Raw genomic sequence first — 27644 nt, 5'->3', positions numbered from 1 at the left:
CACTACCAGAAAAAGAGTTAAAGGCTACGGATAAAAACCATAGCTAAATGCCTTTTGCTATGGATCTGGTCCGTAGCACGTCTGTAGCTATTGGTGGTGTAGCTAAAGGTAAAAAAACTGATGGTTACGGATTACATCCGTAGCAATAGAGATCAATAGCTACAAATAAAAGCCCTAGTTATAATTTTTGTAGCGAAATGTACCTACACCTACAAATTAAATTCATAGCAATTGATATCACTAGCTACGGATAACGGCCGTAGCTATAATTTCTGTAGCGAAATATACCTACGGTTATGGATACTATCTGTAGCTAAAAGTGGGATGAAATCCGTAGCAATATTCTAAAGTTAGCAATAAGCTACGGTTTTCAGAACAAGAGCTACAGCGAAAATCCGTAGCTATTTTTAAAAAAAAATTACAATAATGGTGCCTATTTCCATTGCAAGAACCTACTATCTAAGCTAATACAATTAATGTTAATAGGAATAGTACATAAAATGCAATCAGGAAAAAAAATGTTGCATTTATTACAAATAGCAATCAAATCATGTAATGCATCCCACATTCACATTTCTAAATAAACAATACCTCACTTTGCTCAACCTATCATAAGAATTACAAAAAAGGAGCCTGTTCGAACTTTAGCTTCGACTCCATCTCCAAATACTTCCTACGAAGTTCTTCCATATCCCACTACATTTGAGAACTCTTTCCCTTTCAATTAAGATGGCTTGTTGCAGGTTTTGTTTACTTTTCTGCTTAGTACTTTCAAGTTCCACATCCAAATCTTTCACCTGGGTAGGCATGTTACCATTTACGAGAGTTATAAACACAGTAATAACCATGTAAAAGGGTTTGAATGACATGGCAAGGAGTCTTGAAATCCAATGGATAATATATGTAAAGTTTTAATTAATTACAAGGCCTAGATTCTGGAGTTATATATGTCAAAGAAGCCTGATTTACAAGAAACTTTGAAGCTAATTAACCCAGGAGCTTATAATCAGGAAAGAAAATACAACTCACCCCTGTTCTATAATTCGTCATACGTTTCAGTTGTCCAGATGTTGATGAAAAGGACATCTTCAAATTCCTATGTCCAACCTCCAATGTCTCATTTTGTGAAGTATCTGTAACTGACATGTGCCCACTATACTTGCTCCTGTATTATTTAAAGGAGAATTACAATATGTGAATATTGTTATTGCTCATGGTGCTTTTGAATGTAGTATGTAACAAATGACCAGAAAAGTCAAAAAGTATTTAATGAGGAGAATATTAAAAATCCACCTTGTCTCCTAGCTTTAGAAATAAAAGATCATTCGTTATCACAATTCAACCAAGATACCTACTTGCTTTTGCAGTCAGCACATTCCCTGTTCCCTGGCAATTTAAGAAGTCCTTCCAATATATTTGCAAATGATGCACCAAATGAAGAAAAAAAAAATCAATCCCAAATTATAACAAAGAGAAAGTAGTACATATATATAGAAGTGAATAAGAAGAGGAACTCAGGTAGAAGAGGTTAAGATGCTTATAAAACTCCATGAACAGGATATGATGATATGGTTCCTTCGTCCCATTCAGAAACAAGAATGCAAACAAATGGAGCATGAAAAATCATGCCAAAATGTGAATATGATATTAAAAAAAAAAACCTGAGAAGCCCTTCTTCTCCATAGTGATGATGAAACTCGGATATAAATATATGTATATTACAAAAAAAATGTGAGGAAATCCTGACACATGACAAAGTTTTGCATTAAGCTGAGTGAGTCCAAGTCTCGAGTAGTATTGACTCAATACAATAACAAAACACTTAGAACACAACATACACATTAGGTTTTCCCATTGCTAATCTCAAAGTCTTAATTGAAAATTTTCAGTTTTGTGGAAAATAAATAAGGTTTTTGGAGTTATTTTTCTTTTTCTTTCTTTTTCTTTTTTTCCTTTTTAATACTTTTTTTTTCTTTTTTTTGTGATAGGAAGAGGAAAAGGAAATAATCCTTAGTCTTGTTTTTTTCTTGTAAATTTCCTTCCTTTATAATATATATATATATATATATATATATATATATATATATATATATATATATAGAGAGAGAGAGAGAGAGAGAGAGAGAGAGAGAGAGAGAGAGAGAGATCAGGTTATTGGTTTAGGTTATAGGTTATAGGTTTAGGTTTAGTTTATAGGTTATAGGTTTAGGTTTAGTTTATAGGTTTAGGTTTAGGTTATAGGTTATAGGTTTAGGTTTAGGGATTTGAGAATAGATTTAGGTTTAGGCTAAGGAATTCGGGTTCGGGTTCGGGATTAGATTTAGGTTTTCAAGTTTAGGTTTAAGGTTAGGAAATCATTGTACCCACTATAAATATATGTAGATTATCTACACCGTCCATCTGCTTTTCCAGATCATTTAAGGGGTTGAAACCAAAATTGAATCATATCCAAAACTCAGGTGGACATACCACAAGAAATAGTGGGTATAATGATTTCCATCATTGAAACCTTTTTAGGCCTTGTAGTGATGTTTATTTATCATCCAACTTGTTCATAAGATCAGACAGACAGTGATGAAGGGAAAAAATAAATATCAGCGGTTCCCACCTTCTAGGGACCCCCGCTCAGCATCCGGATAGCTCCGACGCATATCCGGATCTACTTCATCAATTTCGAGATAATACATAAACACGAGCCTATCCAAATAGCCAGACCACCCATATTACTATCCATATAGGAAATGAACAGCTTCATCATGGTCATAACAGCGGTTCCCACCTTCCAAGGACCCCTACTCAACATCCAGATAGCTCCGATGCAATACAGAAACAAACTAATTAGGAACTTACAATAACAAAAGGTACCAAGTCTTTGGTCCAGGGGTGATCCACAATAAAATGTACTATTTACCATTCACCTGCTGATGTGTGGGTCCCACCAACTACTAAAATTGTCTAGTCGTGGTGTTTTCTTCACAGTGGCACGTTTGCTATAGGTCCTAGTTGTAAGACCCGTGTCCTAATCCATACCGTTCCGTTGGCTTCCATGGTCCTTCCGGTCAAATTCTGGCAACCTTCGCACCGTATCCGACGTTTGCGCGCAATCCTAAGCCGAGACCTGCATACCGAAGTTGGCTCGAACCGAAACCTGTACCTTGGCGATCGCGCCGTCACCGCGGTTCCAACGCTGCGACTCGCACACCGAACGGATGCCCAGGGTAGAAGATGTAGGCCCATGTTCAATTCGAAGAAAACGCCGCGCGTATGAATTCCAAGAGAATCTCTACGACCTAACCCATCAATCAATCAATTAATCCCATCAATCAAGTACACATCACACATCAAGTCAAGTACAAGCAACTCATACTCTATCCTTACCTCTCTCTTACACAAGCTACCCAAAGTCAACTCTCTCTCTCTCCACCCATCCCTTTCTTACAACCCATCACTCCACCCATCACCTATCACACCTCACCCATCCTTTTCACCCATCACTTCTCTCTCTTCCTTATTTCTCAAAAATCTCTCCAAGCAACACACTCTCACACGTCCAAGCTTCTCCCTCCCAAATGCCAAGTGTGGCTCACTTTCCCTACTCTCTCATCTTCCATCTCAACTGTTGATCCATCATCTACCACCATCAAAAGAGAAGGCAAGGAGCTAAGGAGGCTAAGGAAGCAAGGAGAAGGCCTAGAGGTGGGTGATCCTTGAGTTTTTACCATTGATTTCATGATTTATGAGGGACCCAATTTGATGTATGTGTTACAATCATATGAGGGACCCATAGTGGCGGGGTCCCTCCATCTACACTGCTCATTTCTCTTTTCTCTTCCTCTCTCTCTCTCTCTCTGTCTCTCTCTCTCTCTTTCTCCTTCTTTAGTGTGATGTCTTGTGGCCACCATGTGCAAGGCGATCTTGGCCGCCCGATTATGAGGCCCACCTTGTAGTGGGTCCGTTAGACGGCCAAGATGAAGGAAGACACAAATATCATGTTGATCCAACTGGTGGGCCACGTTCATGTGGGACCCACCTTGATGTGTGGGCCATGTCCATGTGGGACCCACCACAATGTTATGCATCCATGCCGTCCAGCGTCCAAGACGCTGGACAGTGGCTAAGATGGAGTGCATGTACTGGCAGGGTGTGTACTTACAAGCTAACAAGGAAAAAAAAGGGAAAAAGGTGCTTTTGGGGTGGACCACTCATATAGGCCCCACCTTGCTATATGTATATAATCTCCGCCGTTCATTTCATTTCTCAACCTATTTTAGGCATTGAGCCAAAAAATGAAGTTGATCCCATTTTCTGGCGGGCCATACCATAGGAAATAGCAGTATTACCATTGAAACCCACTTTGATCCTCCTATTCGCCAAAAACACATTGCATATTGGTCTCATTTGGTCAATCATGGACCGTAGAATCCAATGGTTGGGTCAGATCAATCTGATGTGGGCCCTACCCTAGAAAAAATGCAGAAAAATAGTTTTAAAAAAAAAAAACTAAACATTAGGCAGTAATAGGCGCTGCTGCCGCTGACACTCCAGATGCACGATGTCCCAGGGTTGGACGGGCTGGGCCTCACGGCCCCAGCTGTGGGCCCCACCGTGATGCGTTTCGAACATCAACGTGGTACATTGGGTGGGCCCTTAGGGCAGTGGCCCCCCTGCCAAAAATTAGCCGTATACAAAACTCATGTGGGCCATACCATCTAAAATCATGTGAGGACATGCCTAAAACATATAAATTCACTCGGTGGGGCCTACCTGAAATTTGGATGCAACTGAAACTTGGTCTAAACCCTTAGTCAAGTGGGACACACATAATGGGTGGGCTGGATTTGCGAACCACATTCCAGTGGGCCCAGTTTTTCCCAGGTCCACGTGACATTTTTAAATAGGTTGGATGTCAGATAAATATCACGGTGGGCCCAGGTCATGTGTGATCTTATCAAAGGGTTGGATGGAATTACGGTGGGCCCCAGTCCCACCCCAGGTCCACGTGATGCTACCAACAGGTTGGCTGGAAAATGGACGTCACCGTGGGCGCCCTGATCCACGTGACTCTATGAATAGTTTGGATGGCAATGAACATCACAGTGGGCCCTAGGTCTAGTGACCTTATGAATAGTTTGGATGTCATATAAATAGTACAGTGGGCCCTAGGTCTGAGTGGCCTTATGAACAGTTTGGATATCATATAAACATTACCGTGGGCCCCCAGGTCTGAGTGATCTTATCAATGGGCTGGATGGAAAATAAACATTATGGTGGGCCCCACATGGGACCCACTAATGCATGTATTGTAATCCACACTTTCCATTAATGTGGGCCCCACCATAAGGTATGTACTTCGTCTATGCCGACCATCCTCTCCATCCCTATGGGATCCATCATGATGCGTGTGTTTCATCCAAACTGTCCAACCATTTTGGAGATAATTTAAGGCCCATTGTTGAGGCCCATCTTGATATATTGGTGGCCCTTATTGAGGCCCACCTTATATATATATATACGATTGTGATGTATGCAAGGCCCATGGGTTATGGCCCATTGCAATGTACATAAGACCCGTTGGTGCGGCCCACTTGATGAATATAAGGCCCATATGATACGGCCCAATTGATGTACTTAAGGCCTAATGGGGCGCAATTAGGTCCATTGCAATGCGTGATTCCTCCGTGGTGTATATAATGATGTTTATAACGGGTAGTGCCTTGGGAACAATGATGGTTAGATGCCCACATTGTGTCGGTTAAATGTCCGCATTGTCACTCTCCCTAAGCCACATTAATAGGCCCATACTTGCAGTGTGTAGGCCATCTAGGACCATCTTCGTTATGAACAAAGCCCATCATCACATAACATGCTTAGTATAGATCCATGATTCATGATCATACGCATCATATGTATGCCTGATATGAGAAGTGACTGATCATAGCATATGCCTTCGAGCAGATCGTTTATGGGCTCCCTGATAAGCAGAGTTGCCCCACATTAGCGCTCGGTATGCGCAGGATTAATGCATGTCTGATAGTATGATTCATGCACTTACATTAGTGTGATTGTGATTACTGTATGCCCCAGTGACATCAAGGCCATAACCTCCATAGACACATCAAGGGTGGCTGGATTGGATACTAGAAATATTGTTACTAAGCATCGGGGCGCCATAGATGTCCCTCGGTGAAAATTCCTAAACCCGATGGTACCAGAGGATGACTCCAACGTCGAGACCGAGTAGATATATGAGCGCGCAAGGGCCGAATACCAGGAGGTTGCGTCTCTCACTGTGTCGTGGTCGATTGGAAAGGGGTGTGGCCTTACTCGCCCGAGGGTAGGGGGCAATACTAGGCTGAGTTTGACCAGCTCGTGAATGAGTCCACTATCGACATGCCGGATAGGTATTGACAGACTATTGGCCAGGCGGATAGTGAGGTTTCTTACGCTCACTTGGACTGTGCTGCTAGGAGAGCGGCAATGCCACTTGGAGTATACTAGACCCCGGTGATTATCAAGAATGAGAACTGTACTGATATATGATGAGGATTGGCATGCTTGAGTTGCATCTCGCATCGCATGGCCATGTTATGGCCGATAGCATTCTTATCTTGCACCGCATAGCCTTGGTACGGCTGATTGCATTCATGTACTCATCAGCATGATTCTGCATTACTCTGACATTGCATTCTGAGCACGCTTATATTGCGCACACACTTACACCACCCTCTAAGCTTTCTATAAGCTTATGCACGATTGATGCGTGCAGGTTACGCTAGGACACAGCCGTAGCATAGTAGCAGCAGGAGCGTGCAGACGAGCTTTTGGAGTTTCTATCTTTTGCATTATCTTGTATTCCCTTCAGATGCATTGTACTTAAAATTTTTTTATCATAGTGGATTTTGTGATGGTGTTCGTGGGTTATGCTTGGTTATGCTCATTATGAATTAAATTGATATTAAAAATCCTCCTTTTAGGATCCCAGGATCGGACCCTAGTAAATGGGTGCCGGGAGCCGAAAATGGGGTTCTACGGAGGCTGTCGGCCCCGGATTCGGCGATCAGGAATTTTGTGAGCTCGATTTCCGAGTTCGGGGCATGACACTAGTGATGCACGTTTACTGTAGGTCCCAAAGCCAACCTGCTTTTCTCACATATGACTTGTCCAATATCTCCATAAATGCTCCTACACCCAAAGAAAAGAAAAAAATCACTCTATAGCTTCATACTGTCTTTATGCAGTTGTCTGAAGACTTTGCAATTACAAGCACTATTATCACAACCAGCTTGAAAAGCACCTGAAAGTCAGAGATGCAAATCCAAATAACTATTAGGAAACTAGCATCCACAGTAATAAAAAAGAAACAGGTAATTTTATAGGAATGAGCATCTCAGTGCATGCTTCAAAATCTCCCAAAAGTTCCTTCGATAGTAAACTTAGCAGATAACAAGCCCAGAAAAAAAATAGTAGCAATTCCTGAAAACAAAGAATATCAAGCAAAGAATATCAGCATTTTCTCTCAAACCATCTTCATCTCCACTCCAAGCATGATTAGTGTAATAAATAGTATCTGCAACAGGATCACCTAGACCAGCTTCCTTGTGTGAATTGCTTTCAGCTGCAAGCTGATTAGGTCCCACAACATCACCAAAAGGAGTTATTTCCAGCTCTTGATTATGGTTGTTACTATCGCGGTGTGTTTCCCAAGCAAGATTCTGGTTTCATCAATACTATCAGATCCTAACCTCAACTTGAGATGATCCTTAGCTTGCCGATAGTCGGGCATAGTCAACTGATTTGGTGGAAAGATCATCTTTCTCTGAGTTATAAGTTTTGAAATTTTCATTCTCCGAATCAAAGGATTGTGAGAAAGGAACATCACATGACATATATTAACTCAAATAAACCAAAACCAAGTATATTGTGCAGTTCATTGTTGCCATTTTCGGGAAAGACGGTGAGCCCACAACACATTTTCAATCATAAAGTCTTAAAAGAAATAGTAAAGTACCATATCAGAAAAATATTGAAAGCTTCATGTTTGTTTTCCATCACCATATCATATGATCCTCACCAACAGCTCGAGCCACTCCTCATCCTGAAAAAGCACCAGCCCCATATATGTAAACTAAAGAGACCCCGAAGCCAACATCTCCAAACCTACAACCACTCCGCTGATTCATATTATGCATTAGTCCTATACAAAAATCGGCCAAGTTTTGTATTGACTTGGCCAATCCACCGGGACATGAAAACTTAGCTGAGTCAATATTTGTCTTATAAAATTGCTTAATAAGAACCATTTTTTGAGGTGAACAACTTTTCTTTACTTCTACAATAGTCACTAGAGACCACTTGAACTAAAATATCACAATCTTCTAATGTTTATAGTCCTGAGGGAAAGCTAACGAAGTTATGTTCTAATCCTCCTCATGTATAGCCACCAGCCCCCTTGCTTGCATGTGAGATTCAAACAATCCACCATGTAGGCCGAACATGCAGTTGCCCAAGAATCAGCCCTTTCTGCTCATCCGATGGAGCACATTTACATTGAATTGGGTTTGTTGGTTAACTGTTTGTAGTCATCCATTTGTTTCGTACATTTGTCCCACATGATGAGCAGACCGAACTAATTCCTGGGCCTACCTAATTGACAGTTTGGATATGACATGTGCCACACTGGCATGTGTGTACACGTAGGAGAGTCTAGGTCATAGTTGCATCTACAATTAATGAACCTTAGCTTTCTGGGCCCTACAATGGAGGAGCTAAGCACTGAAAAGGAACCCAATTCCTCTTTTACTGATGAAGGGTCTAAGGCTTTATTGAAAATTCTAATAATGATCAGAACACTTAAGCACTGAAAAGGAACCCAAATGCTACCTTGTGTTTTTATTTCAGATTTTCCTTCCACACATACATATAGAGGTCATAAAGTAAACTCAGCTGAGTCAAATTTTGCAGAAGCCAAGTCGAGGGTGAGTATCAAGATTTCTGATATTGTATAAAACTAAATTATCTACTATTTCTGGACACCAAGCATCCTAGGAAACTAACAGGAATGATTTCCAGAAAAAAAAAAAGGTGTCAATTAGAAGGGATTAACTTGTAAGAAAGTTAATCCTAAAAGATGGAACTAGATAATTTGGTAAAGCATTTTAAATTTTAAATCATGGCTGTCTATTCAAATTCTATGAAACTCAAATATCGATTACAGTTTAACAGTGTTTCATCTGTCATTTTTATTTTTCAATTTCCAACTCTGGAGCAGGGAAATAAAACATATATTGGTTTGGATGGATTACAGCTGATCAGATTTTTGTATCATCAACATGGCATAAACATCTTCTTGAACTTCTAGGTTCACCAATCTATAAATAGCAACAGTTCTACATTATCCCTCATTTAACAAATAAGCTCTTACCAGTTTATACAACTAAAAATAAATGAGAAAGAAGTTGATGAATAGCATTCAAGATAGAAAGGTAAGCAATCACTAACATGAGGGAAAAGCATTTACCTTGGTGAAAGGCCCTGGGGCATCCATCAGAAAGCAAAAGATCTCCAAAATCTACACATATTGTGCAAAGGTTATCATTGTCACTGGTAGAAAGCTTCTGAACTTTAAACCCAACATACACCCCAGCCCACAGTTACAAAACCCACAATTTCAAGTCAACCTACTGGATTTTAGAACTATGATTAGGACATCTTGAGCAAACATTCTCACTATAGCTAGAGGCATAAATGCATCCAACCAAAAAACGCACAAAAAAGGGAAGAGTTTACCTTCTCCTCTGGTCCCTTTTCTTCTACTTCATTTGTTGGATCCCCCTTGCTTTCCTTATTAACATCTAAAGCTGGTGCATCTTCCTGCTCTAGCGACTTGTCAGGAGTCAAGATCTTGCTTCTTTGTTTGTGATTTCCTCATGTTCCCTAGTTAATAAAATCATTCAAATATTCATATACTGCAAGTGATGAATCCAATTCATGCATTCCTCATCAGGCCATTTTAAAATCATTCAAATATTCATAAATGCACCCCATCAAGCCATGTGCATCTTGCACAATAACTATTCCCAAAGCTCTAAAATACCAGATAGTTGATTGAACTGTAGAAGTTCTCTCCCCATCACCATGCGCATGGCCTAATTTTGCCTACCAACCTTACTTTCTCTAAGCTAGGAAAACAACTAAACATGCATGAAAGTGCTATGTCAATCAAGTATATGAAACACCTTGTTTAGCCTTGATCCCCAAAGCAAACTAATTCAATACTCAGGTGGGCCATCCCAAAAGAATTATTACATAAAACCTCTAAATTCACATGGTATTACCCACACGAGTTTTGGAATAGCATGTCTTTGGGTAAGTGGTTCATCTTCACATCAAGTGAATGGATCGGAAGGCATATAAACACCACGAAGGGCCCTACACAAAACTATATGTGGTGGACATTCCATCCTAACTGTTTCATATAGTCTGGTCTACCCAGATTATCATGATTCTTTGGTTTTTGTAATTTTGAATGAATTTTGTACTGAGCAACTAGAAAAAACATGCAGACTATCAATATGATGAACTATAAAGTGCCAAATTAGTTCAAAATTAAGGAAAAAACAAGCCAAACATCATATAAAGGTAACTAAAAAGGAAAAAAGAGATGAGCTACCATCAATGGACTAGGAGAATTGCAAAAAAAGCAATGGGTGTTAATCTTGAAGTCACATCAAGCTGGAAATTTCCTCAATGGTTACCTATATTTGATAATAAATCAATGCAATCAACTATAAAATTCTAAACTAAATAAAATAAAAGCCATAAAAATCAGGGAAGAGAGCCCAACTCATCCAGATGTAAGCATACATGCAAGCACTTAGAATATAACCTCAAAAACAATATACATATGAGATGAACCCCTACCAGATGATGATAGCATGCCAATGATATGGTTAATGACAACCAACAGTCCACATTTGACAGGGAACCAATGGATGGTTAGGATAATCCAATCAAGGATGTTTTTGAGTGCAAACAACTGTCCACATTCAATGGTCAGGACCTAAAGGTTTGGGAGTGGTCCAAGGAATGCTCCAGCCAATGGAAAGCTCATCGGACTAGCAATCTGGACCATGGAATCACGGTTCCACTGGCCATTGATACCCACTTGTCATATAGGTAAACCATGTGAAAAGTGAAAAGTGAATACATGATACCCACCTGTCAAAAAAGTTAAACCATGTGGGACCCATTGCATCACTTTGGGCCACGCATGCATAACTGATCCCATCCATCTAGCCTCATCCCTTGCTACATATCTCTCAATGACACAAGCATAAGTGGATGGATCATATCCATTCCAACGATCACATTTTCTATCATAATCTAGCTCAAAAGCTTTTATTTTTTCTTCAGGTGCTATGTTCTTGTTTGTCCATTTTGCTCCTAATTTCCTTAGTCTTTCCATGCACATCAATATTTAGAAATAATTGATTAAATCTTTTACATTATTCCTAATATCTCACCATTTTAAAATTTAAAGACAAGAATAAATAGTCTTTGTTATTTCTCTATGGGGACTGGATGTTAACGTCTGGATAGATAGGATTAAGGGATCATATGCCGATCACTCCAATGATTTGATCATTTTCAAACAGGTCCAACCAAATAAGACATCAACATTCTATAAAAAAAAAATAATAATAATAATAAAATTCAAGCTACTTCCAATTTCAGTAACCTGAAATTAAAGCATTTGAATCTATACAAAGAACCATTGTGTGTGTGTGTGTGTGTGTGTGTGTGTGTGTGTGTGTGTGTGTGTGTGTGTGTGTGTACACCTAAAAAATATACAGTCATGAATAAGAAAAGATAGTAGAAACTAAATAGCCAATGAAAAAAATAAATAGATGGCATTACCTGAATGACTTTTAGCAAGTTTAAAGAAAAACAGAATGCAACATCAATGAAAGTAAAAAAAAAAAAAAAAAAAGATTGTTGAAGTTCTGATACCAATATCAAAACAGAAACTTGGTAGAGACTGAAAGAATATCACCAAAAAAATTATGAATTGAATATATAAGTGCAAATATTTTTTTCAACGAAAAGAGGAAATCATTGGCTAGAAAATAGAGAGCAATGAGCCGCAACCCTATCCTACCAAGATTTGACTGCCTATCAATTGCATCACTTGGAATGAGATATGGTCATATGGATCTGACACATCCAAACATGCTTTATTCATTGCTTGTACCAAGCTTTTACATAATAATAATAATAATAAAAGCAATTAATCTGAGATTTAAGTCACAGTAACAAGGAAATCAACCAAACCCTATAAATGTGAGGGAGAGGGAACCTTTGAGGAGGAAGAAGCCTCAATGTTAGGGGGGACTGAGGGTGCGAGAGAGCCAATGGAGGCAGTGTTGCTGAAGAGCCATGCTGTTGAAGGGGGAGTGAGGGAGCGGGAGCTCGAGAGAGGGAGAGGGAGACGACGAGGGAAAGGGAGCTTGAGAGAGAGAGAGAGAGAGAGAGAGGGAGATTGAGAGTGCTGATGGTGGAAACAGAGAGAGAGAGAGAGAGAGAGAGAGAGAGAGAGAGAGAGAGAGAGAGAGAGGAATGGGGCACGGAGAGAGAGAGGGAGGAAGATGAGAGAATGGGTTAGGGAATGGAGTGAGAGAGAGAGAGAGAGAAATGGGGTGAAATTTGGGCGAAGCTCTGTTTCGAGCGCACGCTCATTTTTGGGCCCAGGGACCCATGGATGGTCCTGTCAGGGTCTCCAGAGGGCCCATCATGATGTATTTGCTTAATCCATTCCGTTCATTAATTATAATAAAATATTTTAGTCCATAATCCCAAAAATAAAGTATATTGAAGGCCCAAGTGGACCACACCATAGGAAGCACATGTGATTTAATCTCCATGTTTCCTACCGTGTGGTCCACTTTAGCCTCTGATCTAGATGATTTTTGGTTTAGTGCCCTATAATAATATTTCAAAATATATGAACGGATTAGATAGAACAAATATGTTTTTTTAGGCCCTATAGAGCCCCTTACACCACCGTTAATTATTAATGGTGTGGTAACCTTTTAGCTATGGATTAAATCCGTAGTATGTATAGCTACGGTTTAAATCCGTAGCAAAAAACTAACGTAGTCTATATCCTTTGCCCTTTTTTGGGTAGTGTAATTTTTGAAAGTCGAGAGTTTAGTTGATTAGTAGATTTTTGAATAAGTTCTTTTAATGAATTAATTGATAGGAAATTTTAAACATCAATTGAGTCTAGTTCACAATTCACATCTAACTCATATTTTTTAAAAAGTTAACTTGAACTTTTAATGTTTAGCTTGATGATTACTCAAGAGTACTAGGAACTAAGTCTGGAGATACTTATCTTCCTTAGTAGGAAAAGAAGGAAAAGACTAGCTAAAAAACTAGTTGAAATAAAAAATAACTACCTATTGCATGTGCTTAAATGAGAAAATAATAAAGTAAAGAAAAAAGGAGAAAGAAGAAATGATACTATGAAAGTCGTCTATGAAAAAATATTAAAAAACTGAAAAAATAAGTGAAAAGGAGATGAGTTCAGAATCAATATCCTGTATTGGTCTGATCATTTAAAGGTAATCATCATAGTTAACATTATGGAGAGAATGCTAACTCTCATGGATTATAAGTTAGAATTCACTAAGTACACTAGGAACTCAATATTTAATTTCATTGTATTAATTGATTGATGAAGGAGAACTTATTTTAATGATTTATTAGTGATTTTAGGTTCTAGACTAACGATATTTCATTATTGTATCTTAGAATTTTACTTACATATATATAAGATTATATAGAATATTATTTTCCTGAGATGGGTATGAAATTTAGGTTTTGAATATTAGTTTTTCACATGTTTTACTTGAGACTAGCAAAATGTTGGTTGGGGGTGTGTTAAGTATAAAATATTATATATTTTTCCCTTATACATTGGTTTTATAAGCATAGATGTGTCTAATTGATCTATTTATGTATGTTTTGCTATGCAAGGTGATTTAGAGAGCTAAGATGAAAAGAATGATTAAATATAAAATTTAATTATCAAAGAATGACCAAGTAAAGAATTGGAGATATGGAGGGCTGGATTGAAGAATTCAAGTGCCAAAGATCCAAAAAAAACCAAGTGTAAAAGAGAGAGAGAGAGAGAGAGAGAGAGAGAGAGAGAGAGAGAATAAAAAAATCATAAAGTAAATTAATAAAAATAACAGACTATTCGGTCCCACTTGAGGTTGGTTCGGTCCAACCGAATGTGTACAGAACAGTCCAGTAAGAAACTGTGATTTTCGAAGGAAATTCAGCAGGACAATTATGTGTGACCGAAGCCATGTTCGGTGCCAACAAAAGAGAGTTCAGTGCAATTTAAGGGAAACAAAGACTTCGAATCTATATTGGAGAAATTTGGTTACAACTAGATGGAGGTTCAGTGCGACTGAAAGTATGTTTGCCTACAACTAAAGGCTATTGACGATGCGACCAAAGCGCAACATAAGTGCGTAAAATTAAAGTCGGTTTCAAGTCAGTGTAAATTTTTCCTATTTAAATGGGTGATTCTAGCTTTTTTAAATACGAATTAAGGTAAAAGAGAAAAAGCAAGAAGTTGCGAAGCTTCTACATTGTCATTATTCTTCTCCAATCCTTTGATTTTTCTTCAGTTTTTATGTTTTTCTTTATAAATTTTAGTTCAATCATGTATATGGTTGGCTAAATCTCTTAGCTATGGCTAAGAGGTGAAGCTTGTAATTATTTTTTATGTTTAAGTTTACTTTGATTCAAGTTCTTAGTTTAATTGTTGAACAATTTATTGATATTTAGTTTGAATGAAATTTTATTTTTAGTTCACTTTGATCTATTGTCGACTCTGGGCACATTGGATGCTTTGGAAAGCTAAGAGTAATTGTTTATCTATTTTTTAAGGGATTAATCTATAAAATCCATTGATCTATCATAAACCAAGGGCACAATAGATGCTTTGAGCTCCCCACGATCAAAACTTTGGTACTTTATAAGGGAACCAAATCAATTGAAGTTCAAATCTATTTTGGTATATAGATGATGATTTAACCATTCTATTATCTAACTAGATAGGAGATGACTTTGATTCCATTTGAGTTATATGATTGAATCAAGTAAATTAAATATTAAGAGTAGCTATAAGTGGATCCTTGGTGCTCTAGTGCTTTATCTCAATTAATTTTCTTCTTAATTACATTATTACTTCTCAAATCAGATTCTACAAGTTAATTTTAGGTTTAGTTCTAGTTCTAAAGTGTTCCAGAAATCGCATAATTATAAATCCATATGGGTTCGACCTCAGTCTCACCGAGTAAAACAACATTGCAGCTCTACACTTGGGGTTTGTCTCGATCACATCTATGTATACTTCCATCTCTTTGTTTATCATGTTGTGAAACAAGGTTGTCATTGCTCTTAAGTATGTAACTCCTACGTTCTTCAGACTGAATGACATAACCTTGTAACATAATATTCCCCATAGCATAATAAACGAAGTCTTCTCGTAATCTTCAATGACCATCTTGATTTGATTGTATCCTCAAAAATCATCTATGAACAAGAAGATCTTGTGCCCTACAGTGTTGTCGACCAGAGTGTCGATGTGTAGCAGGGAAAAATCATCTTTAGGACTAACTTTATTGAGATCTCGGAAATCGATGCACGTCTAGACTTTGCCATCCTTCTTAGCCGCTAGCACGATGTTAGCGAGTCATTCAGGGTAGTTAGAAACTACCGGTAATCCTGCGTTATATTGTTTAATGACTTCATTATGAACTTTCAGGGCCCATTCTGGCTTCATTTTTTTGAACTTTTGCTTTACTGGCTTCATCGACAGGTGGTGTACAATGAGTTCTTCATTGAGCCCTGACATGTCTTCATACGAGAACGCAAAGTTGGACAATCTCAAAATCAGGAATTCTATCACTCTACTTAAATTCTGATGGCAAGGATTTCCCAATGTGTACTTCCCTAAGGACTTCGAGAGTTTCCATGTTTATTACCTTAAAGTTGTCCACTATAACATTAGCTTTGGTTTCAAACTGTTTGAGGAGATCCTTAAGTTTGGGAGCCGGATCATCATCTTCCCCACCCTAAACTTCAGCTAGACCAATGATTTTGAAGTCCAACTCAATGTTGAAATCATATGTGTCAATTTTAAACTCATGTGATACTTTAGACGAACTAGGCACATTATTGAATACAGGAATTAGAAATCTTTTTTATGTTTAAAAATTTTGAGAAATCGAAATGCTGGATGTTTTTTTTTTTTTTTTTTTTTTGGGCCCTGAGCTGGCTGGCATTGTGAACCATGAGATCTTGACCTGGTTCAAGGTGGCAAGTGTTATTTAAATTGGCATTTTTTAACCGGCACCCTTAGAAGGCTCATGGCTAATTCGATAGCTAGGGGAGTAGTTGTCCAATTAAAACCTCATGTTCCCTCCTTTGAAGAGGGGGGTTGATGCTTTGAATTGAGAGTCATGGTCTGGCCCAATGACCATGATTTTCCCTTGGTTGGGTTAAGCGTCTTAGCTGTATTCAGTCCCTCTCGGATCACTTATCGTGCATTGGAGCTCTTCTGACTCCATTATCTAGTACTGCTTTGGGATTTGCACATCGAACCAATTTAGGGATGCCCATTTTCCTTTCTTAGTCCAATAGATTGGACTATTGTGGTCGTGACTAGATGATGGGGATTTATGCCCCTGGTTGTTGGTGAATATAGTTGATGTCATTGATGGTGTAAGTGGTGTGGGTAAGGTATGTCATTGGTTGACTGATGCTAGGATGGGCAAGTTGTGCCATGGCTGATTGCTGAAGCATGGAAGTTGTCCCCTTGATTGAATGAAGTCGAGATGGACAGGGTGTGGCCCTGGTTGATTGTTGAATCGAGGAGGTTGTCCCATTGATTAATTGATGCTAAGACAGGCAAGGTGTGCCCCTAGTTGATTGTTGGAGCGGGGAGGTTGTCCCCTTGATTGATTGGTGCTGAGACAAGCAGGGTATGCCACTGGTTGATTGCTGAAATGACTGTGATGATGGGTATCAAGGCATCCTGATGATCCTCGAAGTGTTGCACTTGGTCTTGCTCTTGGTTTGATGCTTCTTCTTCTTCTGGTATAGGTAGTTCCTGTAAGTGCTATGGTTTATTATTCCTTTGATTGTCAAATTTTGTAGTGTCAAAACCACAATCTGTGTCTTGTGTAGCACATTGATATATCTGTTCAAGGCAATGCATCAAATGTATAAGGACAATGCTTTAAGTCAAGAACAAAGATTTACTTCAAGAAATTCAAAGATCAAGTACATTGTTCACTCCTTTAAGCTTTAAAGTTCAATGTTTTAAAGCGACAAGTCAACTGTTCATACCCAAGACTCAAAGTGAAGTACAACTTATATACGATAAATTCAAGCTTCAAAAGATCTCAAGTACAAGTTTCATCATGTATTGAAATCTCAAGCTTCATGAACTTCAAAGATCATCTATCATCTGAAGAAAAGAAGGTTCAATATTCATATGTCATGGTTAAGGTATGAAAGACCTTAGATTGACCTTAGAGTAGGTCATTTTATATACATAATTCAAATTGAATCATTTTATAAGTGTTTGGACTGTTCTTCGACTAGTTCTGGACTTTGTTCGGCTAGTTATAGCACTTCCTCGACCAGTCCAAGAAATTCTAAGACCAGTTCTAAGTTTGTTACAAAATTTTAGAATTTTTTGTTTAGCCACGACCAGTCCTGGAGACTGTTCGACCAGTCGTGTGAACAGTGCACGACTCGTTCACGACCAGTCCTACAGCCATGACTCAAATTCCATCAATTATTTCTGGTTCTACACGACCAGTCATGGATAGGTCACGACCAGTCGTGGAGGTCCCACGACCAGTCATGAAGGGCCTGCGACTAGTCGTGGAATGACTTTATCTTATCGCACTCAATATTTCAAAAATCCATTGGTCCTACGACCAGTCGTAGTGTCCACAGGACCAGTCATGAACGTGTCTTCTGCAATTATAAATAGAGCACGAATTTCAGAGTTTTTTATTCAATTCAAGTACAATCAAGATATCACTCTGAGAGATAAGTTTTTAAATTTCTTAAGCTATATTGTGTATATTTAATATTCTCTTTTATTAGCTTTTTATATTTAATTTTGTATTCTGCATTCCAATCTGATTTGAAAGAGGGATTGAAGTACTCCTACTTCTTGAAATTAAAATCAAATAGAGCTAGCCCAACTTGATTTAATTCAAAATCAATTTAGAACCTAAAACCATTTCATAAGTGAGTGTAAACATTGAACTTCTATATTCGAACTTCTACTCTGATTTTGTTCTTCCGGGCTGCAACAAAAGGAGAAATTCAGGTATTTTACATTATTGTAATTTCCTTTGTTTTGGTTTCTTTTGAGATTAAGATAGAAAAATCTCATTCTTTTAGTTATTCGAGGAGATCCAGAAAACTTAGAGTGTGGGGTTTTTGAATTGTGTAAGCCCATTTGAAAGACACAATTGTGAGGGTTATAGGTGAACCTGGAAAAATCTATTTTCATAGTGAACACTAATATCCACTATGTGAGGATATTATGAGTGGAGTAGTTGTGTGGCTGTTGTTTAACAGTTGATGTACACACAGACGAACCACTATAATTCTTTGTGTTTTGTGGATGTGTGGTTTATTTTCTATATCTTTTATCATTCAAGTTTGTGGGATGTACTTGTGGATGTGAATGTTGTAATCTTTATATTTCAGCATTGTGGGGAATGTTGTAATAGCGTAGATTTCCTTTCTAGCTATTTCCTTCTTTTATTCCTCTTCAGTTTGAGTTCTTGATACACAAACCATTCTAATAAGGTTGTCCTGCCATAAACCCTTGGTTTTTATGGTGTAAAGTTGTCCTTAGAACAACATTTGTATCAACCTCTCAATACTAGAATTTAGAGGTTGCTTTACATTTCCGTATTGTAAATTGTTTAAAGCGCTATCTTTTTTTTAATTGTTTAAATTCCGTTGTTATCATTTTAATTTGGCATAGTCCTATTCACCCCCACTCTAGCTCGGCCTTTTAAGTTCTTTCCCCACTGGCCTTAGGATTATTTTCCACCGGATAGGAGGCCATAGAGCCTCGCTCAGGCATAAAGGAAGGCCTTTTTGTAGTATAATCAATCCTTTTGATGTTTCCTCCTTGCAAGGAGCCCCAGGTCTGACGAAATTGATTGGCGTGCATCGAAACTTCCTCTTCCTCCATTTCTCTTTAAGAGCAGGCTTATATCCTAGTCCCCACTTACTTTTGTTGTAGGTCATCTCCACTACCCTTGTCCTAAAGTGATTTTTCATACAGTACTAAAAGCTTTGTCGCTCTGTCAGTGAGAAGACATACTTGGCATTCATTAGTAATGGATTGGTGATTGTATTCACAGTCTCGGTCTTGAAGCTATGGTAAGGAATGTCTTCCTTTGAGTGTTAGATGTCGATGACTAGGACATCTGGTTCTTGTGTACCATAGTTATTTGGAATGATCAACTCAGATTTATCTATGATGGAGATTACCTTGTTGAGCATTTGGCAATGAAACAACATCGGTATCACTCTTTTTTCCTAAAGGCGAAGTGACGTGAGGGGCAATGTTGTACTCTATTTCTAGCCATTTTGGAAAAAAAAAATACCAATAAGAAGTGACATGTGGCATTGCACGAGAGATAGAAGATAGATGAAAAAATCTTCTAAGTATACTTAGAGTGCTTTTTACATAATCATAATTGGCATAAATTCAATGATGCATGTTATTGGATGGTCAATGAAGTAATACAGCCAAGTTATCCAAATTTTAATGAGTGGAGAGAAAAAAAATGGTTGAGTAGTCCAAGATACGGGAGGTGACCGAGAGATGCAGAACCTGACCAATAGAAGAGAAACAGTTGCAAAAGGAAAACGTAGCAAGAGAATGAATAAAGAGAGGCCTTTCAACTACTGTAACTATTAAAATAATGAAAAAAAGCATCCATAAGAATAAAGTTACAACAGAATTTTATAAATAACATAGAAAATCAATGGATCTGATCTGAATCCAACTGGATAGGATCGAATCCAATACTGAACAAATATATCAATTTACTTTATTCCAAGCTATCCTAAGAGTAGCTATAATTCATAAATGGTATGTTATATTTCTTATTTATCTAGAAGTATTATGAAGTTCTATTAAGAGACATTATTGTAGTCATTTTTAGGGAACAATACCGAGTTATTTTTAAAATATTATTATTATGTTTGACTGTATTGGTATTTTTAGTACACCCGACTGTCAGTTCACACGTCACTGTTAGCCAGCAGCAAGACCTCAGCGTTGAAACGAGGTATCTTTCGGTCAGTCTATCGCTTGAGCGATGGATCATATTTACATTTGAATGGGGACCTATTTGTTTATTCTGGAGCTTGGGTCAAAAGCTATCCATTCGTATGGAGTAGCTTTATCGATTTTGTCGCGCCCGTACGTTAATAGGCTGGATAGAAAACAAACCGATTGCCAACGAACGGTTATGGACTTGAATGGAGTCCATTAATCGCTGTAGACCGATGGAAATTAGTGTTGATTCCTTTCATCCATGTCGGATTCACCTAAAGAACGGGTTAGATGGCAGTAAAAAAAAAAAAAAAAATTTACGGTGGGCCTGAAGAAGGTTTCAACGGTAGGCATCTTTCTCTCCACTGTTTCCTGTGGTGTGGCCCAAATGAGAATCGTATTTGGCTTCATGTTTTGGATAATGAGCGAAAATGAGCCAGAAAAACTGATAGACGGAATGGATATGAAACGTACGTTACAGTAGACCTCACAGAACCCAGGGATGCAGAATCCCCTGTCAATCTGCGTCCTACGAGACCAGGGCTCTTCAAATTTAAGGATGACTAGACGCTGAGTAGATAATGTCAGGTTCCACTGAATATAATATGTCTGTGCGGCAGATCTAAATATGGTAGCACTATCTCTCAACAGCACAAACGGCACATTGAATTATCGTTTGGGACCGTCCATATAGTTTACTATATTATTATATCCAATTTTATCCGTCAGATTTTTGGCCCTTAAAATGATTGTACTAAAAAAATCTATTTGATGGTAGATCATTGAATTCCAAAATCTGAAAGAAACTGATGAATATTATTTTCTAGCGGTTTTCATTTTTAATTTTATCTATCTAGGGTAGAAATAATTAAATGGACGGATCCGATTGATAAATCAAAAATCACATTTATAATTTATAGAGATGGCTTTAACACATTCCTGTCCATCCAGCTCTACCCTATCATTTCTTGTAAATCCATTTTAAATCCAAAGCATATCCATTCATTTTCTTTAGGGTTCGGAGGCCACGTGTCGGCAAACCCAAGCACCACGCTTAAGAGGCGTCTACCGTCCGAACAGCTCCTCGCTACCGTTTTGTTAAATGCTCCCCGCACGTGGGGCTCACGTACGACCTAAACAGACCATTCAAATTGTAGGGGCCACTTTGGATGGAGCGTATGCAATCCTAACCCATCAATTCATGGCTTTGTAAAGGTATAATAATTAACGACCGTTCTAATTCAAAAAGAAAAAAGATAGATGGTTAATACCATCTTATCCACTGAAAATTTTGGTCTCTGCCTTATTGATAACTGGATAAGATATTTCAACGGTCTAGATTTTTGTAGAACTGTGCCATGTATACGGTTGACGAGTCACATCCATTTTTTAAATGGTGGTGAACCATCACAGAAATCTACGGATTATATTCGGATAAGGAAAGAGAAGAAAGGATGGGGGATTATTTATGGTCCTGAAGATGCGTCCATACTTAAATAGTTTCTGCAGTATCCAATTTTCCTCAGTGGGGCCTATATGTATCTGATCCAGACCGTTGATATGACTGATCCCACTGTGAATATAAGGAATATAAAAAATTTCTATATATGACGATTTTCTACATCCGATCTATTATACTTAGTTTTGACCATTAATACGTTTGTTGACCATTTAATTTTACTTCGCCATCCAGTTATTTAGAATGATCTAATCTGGAAATGTTTTATTCATACAATCAGGTCCCTTCAACGGTCAGGATCACAGACCCATAATTCCTACGTGTAATATTCGGGCCTTTTTGTTCGTTTGAGGAGAAGGTTAGACGTGTGGGACTGAAACCACCTTCCACTTTGACCGTGGTCCAGCTATGTGAACCGTCCATCTATCAGACAGCCTTTTGATGGGCAAAAAACTTGCAAGAATCAGATTGACGGGGCGATCACAACCATAAAAAATTAAGATAAAATGAAAAAGATAAATAATCCACATGTTGCAAAAGTTAGATAAATAGATGGTCAGGATTGCTGATCAGTGTAATAATCCGAGCGGTGGTAAATAGGCGCAACTGATCTAGTCCATCTTTCCTGGTATTGAACATGTGGGGCCCACCACTCCGACCAATGCTGAGAAAGCGTAACCGAGTCGTGGTGCTAAGTCATACACGAAAAATTCCGTGTATACGCTATACACCGCAGCTTCTTTTTTCTGTTTTTTTTTTTTGCATTTCGTATAAGACACCTCTTTCTTCCGTTTCCCTCCCTCTCTCTCTCTCTCTCTCTCTCTCTTCTGGTTTTTGGATTTTCAATTTCTCTGTTGTCTTGAAAAAAGAAGAAAAGGGTGAAAAGCTTTGATCCTTGGCATCCATGGCTGATATTTTGAGCAAAAGCAGCCTCTTTTCGCCATGTCCCCATCTCTGCACCTCTCTTTCTCCCAAGAAATCCTCATCCGCTTTTGGGTTTCCTTCTATTCAGTTTCCATCCCTGAAATCTTCTTCCAGTAGCGATTTTCATGGCCGGAAGATGGTTCTCCCAGAAACTCAAACGATACCCAAGAGAGGAAATCTCCAAGCTTGTCAAGCACAGGTGTAATCTCTATCCATTCCTTGTTATTGTACATAAAAAAAAAAAATTAAATTAAATTTAAAAAAAAAAAAAAAAAGATTTCAAGAAAAGATTTTTGTTTGTTGGTTCCTTCTATTACTCTAGTTTCTTTGATTCTTCTGAAATTCAAAGCATTACAAGTTATATTATTATGGCTTTTGTTGGGTTTTTTCATGTTATAGACTTTTGGGGGATAATAGAAAAAAAAAAGTTTAATCAAAGGGGGGGTTTTTGGAATCTCCATCTGTTTCTAAATTCTGCTAAGATATTCTGATTTTTGTAGAGTTATTTTTCTTTTTGCATCAATGTATGATTTCTACCAAAGTTCAAGGCTTTCAAGATGAGATTGAAACGGACTTTATCCTTTTCGATTTCTTCGGGCTGTTTTTCCATTCCCTGTTTCTATGGTTTTTCTTATTCTTTTGTGGTTTTTATTGTCGTTTTTATTTGCATATGATTCTTTCATTATCAGATTTTTGTTATTTTTAGGGGCTTTAATCAACATATCTATACTATTAATGCTTCAATCCCTTCAAAGATCAGACTTTTTATGGGTTTTTTTGTGTATGCTTATCTTTTTAATGGAATTGCAGATGAGCCTTTGTATTAGCAAAGCTCTAAGATGGTGGGAGAAAGGGCTTCAATCCAACATGAAAGAGATCCAATCCGCCCAAGATCTTGTCGATTCCCTGCTGAATGCGGGGAACAAACTAGTTATTGTGGATTTCTTTTCTCCTGGCTGTGGAGGCTGCAAGGCACTCCATCCAAAGGTATTTACATGCATCTATCTCTAGCAATTCCGAAAAAAAAAAAAAAAAAGTCCTTTTTTTTGGGCAGTAGAAGAAGAAATAGATCATATCTTTAATATTTGTCTTTCTTTCTCTCCTTTTGGCAGATTTGCCAGATTGCTGAGCAGAACCCAGATATTCAGTTTCTTCAAGTGAATTACGAGGAGCATAAATCCATGTGTTATTGCTTGAATGTCCACGTGCTTCCCTTCTTCCGATTTTACAGAGGAGCCCAGGGTCGTCTGTGTAGCTTCAGCTGCACAAATGCTACTGTAAGTTGTTATTTCTTTTCTAGTTTTCAATATATTCCTTTTTATAAAAGATTTCTTGTTTTAGTCTCTCTTCTCAAAAGCCCTTTTAGCATTTTGGGTGTTTTAGGCCCTTGAAACGTTTCAATCATTAGCCATTTGTGTTTTCCTGAATTGGGATTTCTCTGCTTTCATGACTTTCTCAATGCCCATCTCAAATCTCTCTTCAAAAATCTAATTGGGTCGTTTTCTTTTCTTCTCTTTGCATCTTTTATCTCAAATCTTTCCTCCAGGGGTCGTTTGGATCTGTAAAATCCTTTAATTGTAAAGGTTTACAGGTGAAGCCAGAGGCAGTTTGGATGCCTGTAATTGCCTGTAAACCCTTTACAGGTAACAGAGGTTTTTAGAATCCTGGCATTTTGCTGTGTTTCATGTCACATATAATCCAATTACAGGTGCATCAATCATTCACATATATATATATATATATATATATATATATATAGAGAGAGAGAGAGAGAGAGAGAGAGAGAGAGAGAGAGAGAGAGAGAGAGAGGCATCCAGATGACCCATAATCAAAGGCTCATTCGGGATTTTAGGTGTTTTAGGCCCTTACAATCTTTCAATTACAAGCCATGTGTTTTTCCAAGTCCTCTTTCTTTGATAGCTGAATTGGGTTTTCACTTCTTTCTAGCCTTTCTCAAAAATCTCCTCAAATCTCTCTTTGGAATTCTATTGGGTTGTTTTATTTTCTTCTCTCTTTGGAATTCTGTTGGGTTGTTTTATTTACTTCTCTTTGCATCGTATCTTATAGCTTTCCTCTAATCAATAGCCGATTTAGGAGTTTTTTTTATGTTACCATGTTTTTGAATTCTCTTATTCTTTCTTTCTTTGGTTACTGATATTTTTACTCCTTTTTCTCTACCCTGCAGATCAAAAAATTCAAAAATGCATTGGCAAAGCACACCACAGACCGTTGCAGCCTTGGGCCAGCAAAAGGCCTAGAAGAAACAGAGCTCTTAGCTCTGGCTGCAAACAAAGAGCTCTCCTTCAACTACACAGCAAAACCAGTACCTGTTCCTGCAAAAAGGACGGCAGAAACAACTCCATCAAGCCCAAAACTCCCTCTCACTTCAGTCCAAAAAGCCACTCAAGAGTCTGAAGAGAAGAGGGGCCTTGTTACAGCTTGGAGATAAAAAGGAGAAATGCCACCCACCATTTTCTCCCTTACCTTTTTGTACAGCCTTTTTTTCTTTTTTCTTTTTTTAAAAATATGATTGCAGACTTATGGTTTTCTTAGCCTGCTATTGTTAGGGTCAGACAGCTTGGATTGTCAGTTTTCCCAAGTGGGAATTGGGAGATGGTAGTCACCAATCAAGTCCTTAGGATTGTCCTACTGGGTGGAGCCCAACAAACCAACCATCTCGATCACTATAGAATGGGCCCGCCCCACTAATACAAAGTGAAGACCCAAGAATGGTGTGGATATCATCTGTTGGATCCTATAAACCCTATGATGGAGAGGAGAGGAGAGAGAGAGATGCTTGTAAGCTGTCTTTTCTCGAGTATTGTAAGCTCTCTTTTAAGTGTGTAAAAGAGAAATATAAGCTTTTCTTTCATGAGAGGTGCAGATGCACATGTAATGATATCTGTAACAAGAGAGAAAAGTGTGTAAAAGAAAAAATGCTTTTGTTGTGCAATATAAGCTCCCCTTCTTTTATGGGAGGAGATGCACTTGTAATGTAGCTCTTGTGCTCTTCTTCTTCCTCCTATTCTTGTGTGTTTTTTGTTTTTGTTTTTTGTTTTTTTCTTTGGATGCACGTTGATTGATTTGGTGCAGTGGCTGCAGGATTAGCTGTAATATAATTGATATGTATCGGATTCCCTACACAAACCATCGTGGGTCCGACCTCGTGTTCCGATGGATTCTAACCATTGGCCATTCTCCGATTCTAACCATTGATTTGGTAGCTAGCAGCTTCTCATGGCTTTAGTGCTACCTACCAAAATTCAATAGATGCAAGAGGCAAAAGTATATGGAAGAACACTTTGCATTTGCTAAGAGCTCTTAAAATTACTTCTCCTGGATGCTTTACTAGTAAGGATCTCTCCTCAACATGTAAAGATAAGAAGACTAGAACTTACATATATATGGTTAGGAATGTGTCGAATGACACTCGTTCAATTTTCAAGAACTCTCTAAAACTCTTATACAATATTCCACATTAATCTACACAAGTCTCCAGTTGAGATCTCTAAACTTTTTTACGCTATTCTACATAATTTTAGACCCCTTCTAGAACTTTTTATATATTTAATACTCACAATCAACAACTCATTAGTCAGATGTTAGAATTTGGTCAAATATAAGTAACAAAATCCAAAATTTGCTACATTTTTTCCTTTGGAAGTCCTCCAGAACTTATCAGATGTTTCTGCAATCAATGACCAATCAATCAGATGTTAGAATTTAGGTAAAGATCACTAATGGAAATTGAATTTTTTCTCTTTTTATGGTAACCTAGTTATGACATTATTTTCTCAATTTTTTGATTTTTTTTTTTTTAATCATCCTCCCTCCCCTTATCATTAAGTCATTTTCAACGCTTATTACAAAAAATGCTTAAAAGCATTTTAACCTAAGCCTTTTTAGCGAATTACCAAGCCACCCACCATAACCACCCAACAACAAGAGATGCAATTTATCCAAGAGCTTCTAAAAGCCAGTTACAACTAACCATATGATATTTTCCCTCACCTACCCACTAATAACCAAAATACTATCACTCCAATTGTAAATATCCCTAATCCCCTCATTTTCCAAATACACAATACAACTACCGCATTAAGCCTTAAAGACTAGGTGAGGATGTTTTAGAGACTAAGGGTGAGGTACTCCCCTTTCTCTAAGACCACTCTCCTACAAGTCCCATGTGTAAAGCTTTGAAGACTAGACAAGGATCTCTTAGAAATTAAGGGTAAAGTGCTCCCTTCTTTTTAAGACTAGCTAGCGGCTTACAAGTTTGTGGAGGTCCTAGGTGTAGAATACACTCAAATCACTCAATGAGAAGATATCATTTGTCTAAGAACTTCTAAAAGCAAATCACGACAAGCCGTGTGGTATCTTACTAGTCACTTATCCACTAATAACCCAAATAACATCACCTCTAACTATAAGTACCCATCACCAACCCCCCCCCCCCCCCCCCCATTTCTAAAAATACCACTACCGCACCAAGTCTTAAAGACTAGTTTAGGATGTTTAAGAGATTATGGGTGAGGTGCTCTCCTTCTCTCTAAGATTACCCTCCCACAAGTTATAAGTGTGAAGCTTTGAAAACTAGACAAGGACATCATTAAGATTATGGGTAAAGTTCCCCCTCTTGGTAGGACTAACCCCTTACAGGTTTTTTGGAGAAGGTCCTTGAATCAAGTCTAAGGATTTATTACATTCATTACTCTAAAAGAATTTTAAATTAATTTTATGTAGGATGACATATCACATGCATACAATCACATCCAATGCTCCAAGTACTAATATTAGTATCCTGCATCTTCAAAATATTCATAGCCTGAAATGGTTAAAAAATAATGAGTTGAGAAT

The 27644-nt window shown here is 38.0% G+C and overlaps 1 protein-coding gene across 1 annotated transcript; it reads left to right on the top strand.

Annotated features, from left to right (window-relative positions):
• The first annotated feature begins 22638 nt into the window (after positions 1-22638).
• On the top strand, positions 22639-25289 carry LOC131251179 (thioredoxin-like 1-1, chloroplastic). The gene is made up of 4 exons (XM_058251749.1): positions 22639-22986; positions 23598-23774; positions 23900-24064; positions 24973-25289. Exons 1-4 carry the CDS (start codon positions 22768-22770, stop codon positions 25234-25236), a joined length of 825 nt encoding a protein of 274 aa, XP_058107732.1. The 5' UTR covers positions 22639-22767; the 3' UTR covers positions 25237-25289.
• Positions 25290-27644: the final 2355 nt, after the last annotated feature.

The sequence above is a fragment of the Magnolia sinica genome, chromosome 7 (assembly GCF_029962835.1).
Source record: "Magnolia sinica isolate HGM2019 chromosome 7, MsV1, whole genome shotgun sequence".
Lineage (NCBI taxonomy): Eukaryota > Viridiplantae > Streptophyta > Magnoliopsida > Magnoliales > Magnoliaceae > Magnolia > Magnolia sinica.
Note: the sequence above shows the minus strand (reverse complement) of the source record. Positions and strands in the feature narration are given on the sequence as shown.

Bases quoted from the DNA above. Each gene is read 5' to 3' on its own strand.
- LOC131251179 (XM_058251749.1), top strand. From the start codon at position 22,768: ATGGCTGATATTTTGAGCAAAAGCAGCCTCTTTTCGCCATGTCCCCAT. The intron at 23,775-23,899 runs GTATTTACATGC...TCCTTTTGGCAG, and splicing joins GCAAGGCACTCCATCCAAAG to ATTTGCCAGATTGCTGAGCA. The intron at 24,065-24,972 runs GTAAGTTGTTAT...TCTACCCTGCAG, and splicing joins TCAGCTGCACAAATGCTACT to ATCAAAAAATTCAAAAATGC.